This window comes from Sinocyclocheilus rhinocerous, unplaced genomic scaffold (genome assembly GCF_001515625.1).
Source record: "Sinocyclocheilus rhinocerous isolate Xijiao unplaced genomic scaffold, SAMN03320098_v1.1 scaffold61, whole genome shotgun sequence".
In the NCBI taxonomy this organism is placed as follows: Eukaryota; Metazoa; Chordata; class Actinopteri; order Cypriniformes; family Cyprinidae; genus Sinocyclocheilus; species Sinocyclocheilus rhinocerous.
In genome coordinates this window covers 723,942-729,941 of record NW_015640445.1, presented here as the reverse complement: position 1 = coordinate 729,941, position 6,000 = coordinate 723,942, and the positions used below count along the sequence as shown (strand labels likewise).

The 6,000-nt window shown below is 34.9% G+C and overlaps 1 protein-coding gene across 6 annotated transcripts in view; it reads right to left on the bottom strand.

Moving 5' to 3' along the window:
- Nucleotides 1-3,027, bottom strand: part of senp6b (SUMO specific peptidase 6b) — a 27,163-nt gene extending 24,136 nt beyond the window's left edge. For 4 of the 6 annotated variants that reach the window (XM_016568778.1, XM_016568779.1, XM_016568780.1 and 1 more), the window contains exons 1-5: nt 2,888-3,027; nt 2,610-2,710; nt 2,418-2,522; nt 2,296-2,324; nt 2,103-2,186 (exon numbers count right to left, since the gene is read on the bottom strand). In XM_016568778.1, the coding sequence (XP_016424264.1) occupies nt 2,103-2,186; nt 2,296-2,324; nt 2,418-2,522; nt 2,610-2,710; nt 2,888-2,929 (361 nt within the window). In that variant the 5' untranslated portion in view covers nt 2,930-3,027. Of the gene's footprint in view, nt 1-2,102; nt 2,187-2,295; nt 2,325-2,391; nt 2,523-2,609; nt 2,711-2,887 lie in introns of those variants that run through there. The other 2 variants (XM_016568782.1, XM_016568783.1) reach the window with 2 other exon arrangements.
- Between the last annotated feature and the right edge of the window lie 2,973 nt (nt 3,028-6,000).

Here is a 6,000-nt window from a genome sequence, read left to right as displayed (position 1 = left end):
CGTTCATGCCAGACTGGGGAGAGAGGTGTTGTGATAATGTAAAATATGTGAAAAATAATGTTTTTCGAACAACCTAGTATGACAGCCTGTTCTAGTACACCCCCAAAACAAAATCAAGACTTTTTAAAAGAGCATAATAGGACCCCTTTAATGTGTATGGCACTTATAGTCCATATCTCATATTTCCTTAACGTCTTGCACCTTTGACGGTGTTAAACATGGTGTCACGTGGATGGGAATATGATATGCAGATGAGGTTATGCATAGTAAAACTAGGCGTTGAAAGCTCCATATATGGTGATTTCGGGGAGGAGTCGGGGTGGAGATGCACATACGCACAATCTTTCCCTGACTGGGATTTCTAAAGGGATTTTTGCGCAGGTTCTGGCGTACGCATGGTTTTATAAATCTGAAAACTTTTAAGCGTACGCAAAATCTAGCATTTGTGCCTACGTAAACTTTTAGGATGAAATCTACGGAGAGTTTTATAAATGAGACCCCAGACCACTATGGTAATTATAAAATAACTAAATAAAGGATTTAACTAGATTTGGTGGAATAAACTAAAAGAAGAAAAAAAGAACAGTAAAAGAACAAGAATAAGATTTTTTTGTAAAGTAATCAATCTGAACTGCAAATAAGATTTTTATTTTAAAATATGCACCCATTCAGTTTTAGCTGTAGGGTATGTTGAAAAACAACGCAACACAGAAAAATGCTATTGTCATCACAATAATTATGAATTACACAAAATGACAGCCCAACTTTTCAATTCAAAATGGCGGAATTTGACCAAAAAAAAAAAAAGTGCTGGATCACTGGATATTTCAGTCGAGCCGACTGTTGCTATAGTAACGAAAGCAACTTTCATCGCACAAGCTCTTATTTCAGTGTAGTTTAGGCTACTTTCAGTTTTCATTCTTACATTCAGCATTAACAGCAAGTTAAACGGGCTAAGCTTTCAACTGAACTGTATAGCCCAGTGGTTCTCAACTCCAGTCCTCGTGACCCACTGCTCTGCACATTTTGTATGTCTACCTTATTTAACGCACCTGATTCATATCATCAGCTCGTTAGGAGAGAGATCCATGAACTGAACTGAGTGTGTCAGATTCAGAAACATACAAAATGTGCAGGGCAGTGGGTACCCAGGACTGGAGTTGAGAAACACTGGTATAGCCTACATGCATTTAAACATTTATCTTGCCTCGTCCATGCAATGAATGCACGTTATTGAATGAGCGTGTTTTTTTAGAACATTAATTCAACTGCTCAGGATATTTCAGTGCTAGGCTATGATACATATTCATCATGTATTCAACTCCTCGTTACTCGCAAACTCCCCGTGATAGCACGCAAATATTTCTGCGCGGTTTCGCTCGTTGTCAGCCTCTGCTTTTATGCAACAGACTAAAATAAATAAATAATGCAATCTTTATCTAATTCTGATTGGGTTGGCTCAGCCCACCCCTGCCTGGAGCCGGCCCCGTATATATTATATATATATATATGTTTATATCATAGACTGTATAAAAACATGGACGTAGTGTCCGTGACGTCACCCGTAGTTTTCTGAAGAGCGTTTTTGAAGCTCAAAGTGGGCGGAGCGGGCCGTCGCCATCTTAGCAGTGCATCACTCCCGGATAATTGAAAATGGGAAAAAAGGCGGGAGCTGGTTGCTGAAACCACGCCCACCTAGCTCGACAGCAGTGGCAATCCATCAGTCACTCAGAGAGAGAGCCGGAGGTTGCCGCTTGGTTTTTATATATACATTTTTAATTATTATGGCTCACACGGTATAGTATGATATAGTCAGAATAGGGAGCTCACACTCGAAGAAAATTTGGTGCAGTTGTTGATATTTATGTGGCCATGATAGCTTGTAATGTGAATTAATTCGATTTTATAACAGCATAGCAGAATATTTACATAAAATGCATGTACATTTTAATTGCCAATCAATGTCTCCCAATAATGTCTTTACGCTTGCTTGATGAGTTCTTAAAAGAAAAAAAATAATAAAGTACAACCTGAAGGAGGACATATTTACTAAAAGGCCTTTTACTTGCTAGTGCTTTTTAAAATAACTTTATGCAAGTTACCGGTGTCAGCAAATGAAAAAAGATCTTCATATTGGGTGTCCAGCTCATTTCTGGTTTCCTTTTCCTCATTACTTGACAACATATCTGCACAGATGCCAGATATGATACAGTTTGAATTACCAAAACAAACAGGCTAAATGGGGGAATATTATAAACAATGACTTGCCTATTTGTATACATAAGACGGACTTACCTACAGAAGGATTGTTGGTAAGATGTTTCCTACATAGACAAAGAGTCAATAGTCACTTTATTCCATTTCCATTAGCCAAACAATGTATTTCATTACCTTGACCATTTTCAGAGATGTCAAACCTTGTGTCACTCCTCCAGGTGGACTGCAGAGCGTAGCTGAAGCGTTTGAATGGTTGTTCAAAACATCGTGTGTAAGTCGTTTTGACCTCTGAGTCAGATTGGTCACTAAAATAACCATATATGGAATTAATTTAAGAATTTGTCAAGTTAAATCAATGTTTGTTATTTTAAACTCGTTCCGAAAACACGCACGTCAGTATCGTTCTCATTCCGAGCAGCTGGAGTCCGGCGGCGTTTCTCTTCAGCGGTTTGATTTTCGAAATGTTTTTTCGATCTTGGCCGAATGAACGAACCTTGTCCAAAACAGAAATGGCACAATTCACAATGGCTAACAGTAAATATGTAGCTAACTTTCATAAAATAACGTTACATTTCGTTTTTGGCCCTGTGGCTTCAATGATTCGCCAGACAACGCCAACTGGCAAACAGTAACTAATAACGTTTTAGTAAGTTGGTTTTCTACCACTCACCATTTCAGAGTTAGCCTTCTGACCAACAATTAAAAAAAACATCTCAAGCTTTACGTAACGTAAACGTATCCATCAGCTGCTCTGATAGATGACAGGTGCTTTATAGCAGAGGGAATTTTGATTCAGTGAATCGGAGCTTTGGCGGCAAGGTTATGAGAGATTCATTGAATCATTTACTTGATTCATTTTGAATCTTTTTCTTTTACGGCGACAAGCATCCTTTATTTTCTTTATACAAATCTGTTAAGGGACTAGTTTAACCATTAAACGTTTTTAGAAAATAAACAAAATCAGAAGATAGAAATAATAATAATAATAAAGAAAAACTTTTTTTAACAAATATTAAATTATCACATTTCACAGCTTTTTCTTTTCAAACTTAATATTGTTTATAGAAACCAAAAACAGTCGACTGTTTCCTCAGTATTTACATTTATACTAAATTTAGCCCACACTGGAATGCCATTGGCTACTATTCAGTGAAGCCAGAGGAATCTCACAAGAATAATTTCTTAACTTTAATGATTGGTTCAAAACCTATACAGCTGTGGTAGGGGTGGATTTCGGGAACAAATATGTAATAAAACTTTAAAACTGGTCAAAACAATACAACATTTGTAACATGTAATGTATATCCCTAAACAACTGTCAATATCAAACAAAAATATTTAATTTAAAGTTTTTAATCATTGATTGTAAACTACATTGGCACAATCATCAGAGATGGGCCAGTCAGAAGTAGGGTGATTCTATAATTGGAGATACATTTGGCATTGCAGAAAGTTAAGAAAAAAAACTTTTCACTAACAGATTTTTTTTTCAGTATCTTATTGAAAACATATTTAATTTTAATAATTCAGTGCTTGCCAATCACAAGTTACTTCCTTTTTTTACTTTTAATGAAAAAACAGATATCTTTATGGTATTGTTTGTCAACTATGTTACGGACAACTTAGCCAATGTGTAGAAATAACAATAAATCAGGAAAACTCCTTCTTGTTTCATTAGACAAACAGTCCTTACATTCCATCACTTGAAACTGAGATAATATTTCACCTATGCATACCTTTAAAATTTAAAAAATACCTATGTCTTCACAGAACCGTCCACTTGGAGGGTGTAAGAACTTTTAGATTAAAATATTTTCTTAGAGAGAGCACATAGACTTTTCAGTGCTTCAGATCTTAACAGTGAGGGAAAGTGACATCATTTCCTGTGTCTTACATAGTTGTGGGAGATAATTCCACTAATTTAAAAGCAAAGTATGGTACGGTATGGTAACAGAGTTGACGCAAGATTTACGGACACAACTTTTTATAAGAAAAAAGTTATTTAAAAAAAAAATAATAATGTTGTAGAATTAGGTAAATGACTCTTTAGGGCTTTTATAAATAAAATGAATGAAATATTACAAAAATAAAAGTACAATAAAATATTTTGATTACACAATGATACATGATGGAAAAAATGCACTGACTAATTCGGACAACAAGAAATCATGATTTTCAGCTATTTAAGACACTTTTTGCAAAAAAATATTATATTGTTATGGACTGTAACATCTTGTAATTCATAACAATGAGTAACACAGTATTAAAATAATTAAAAATATAACCATTTGAAAAAAGCAGGAAAAAAATTAATGACTTTGGACACCAAATGTACCTGCAATTATAGAATCACTCAGTAGTTATTTGTGTAAACAATGCAAAACTAGAATGCAAAACATTGGCATTTGTTTCCCCATCTCATCTCATTTTTTATTTTATTTTTTTCCATCACCATGTCCTTTTAGGGGCTCCGTAGAGCACTAGTAATCCAGATTTGGAAATCTGAAAAAGTGTGTATCTGGATCAGGGTGATCCAATCCAATTTTGCTTTGAAAAACCGGCACAAACGTAAAATGGGTTACCTGATCCTGGATAGCAGAACATGGGATTTCCAAATCCAGATCATTCTGATCCAGATTAAACTTTTTGAACAGCTGGCCCCAGGTCATAAAAGAAAAAAAAAATCAAAACTATATTTTTCATTAAGATTGATTTCATTGACACATTATTTGAATTAAATTCTGAACGTTTTTGTATGCCGTAACATTTTACTAACCCTTTAATATGCAGTTTTATGAAATGCATGGACAAAATCTATTTTCACGAATGTTTATTTACTCAAAACAATTTATGCAAACACAATTATGGCCATAATAAGACAATACAAGATGACTCAGGTTCTCAACACAGAGAGAAGTAGATTCAAACCAATGACATCTAGCATCTCTGTTTAATTTGATCGGGGCCTTTTACAAATCTGATATGATTTAATGCACAGCCCATGTGCTATTCAATAGCTGAGCGAAATAAATACAAAACAAAACACATAAATGCAGCAACACTAGCTAGCAGCAAAGGTCAGTTCAATTCGACATGACATCATCTGATCAGTAGTATCACGTTTGATTGCCACCAAAATAAAATGCACACAGTAACAATGAGTACTGTCCCTCATGCTCAATGGTGTAATGAACACTAGTTGAATATGACGGTAATCCCACTTTCCATTCATTTGGTGAGTTTCGATTTTTTGCAGCCTATGAGGTGTCAGAATAATGTCACAATCAAGCACAACAGAAAAATATGATTTTCAAACAATCACTCATCAATTGTCAATGTATAACATTCACATGCTCCCTGGGTATACGCAAAACAACCTGTGCCATAAGTTACTGTTGTCTTACACATGTTAAAGCCTCGCTGACATATTTTCATGTCATTTTTTGTTATTTACCCTGTCACTGGCTCATCCACATTCAAAAGTATAAAAGTCCTCTCTATAGCTCTATAGCACTGACAAACTTGACATCAATATCTTTGCAGATATAATTTTAGATTAAAATATTTTCTTAGAGAGAGCACATAGACTTTTCAGTGCTTCAGATCTTAACAGTGAGGGAAAGTGACATCATTTCCTGTATCTTACATTACATAATTTAAAGGCAAAGTATGGTTTGGTAACAGAGTTGACGCAAGATTTACGGACACATTTTTATAAAAAAAAATAATGTTGTAGAATTAGGTAAATGACTCTTTAGGGCTTTTATAAATAAAATGAATGAA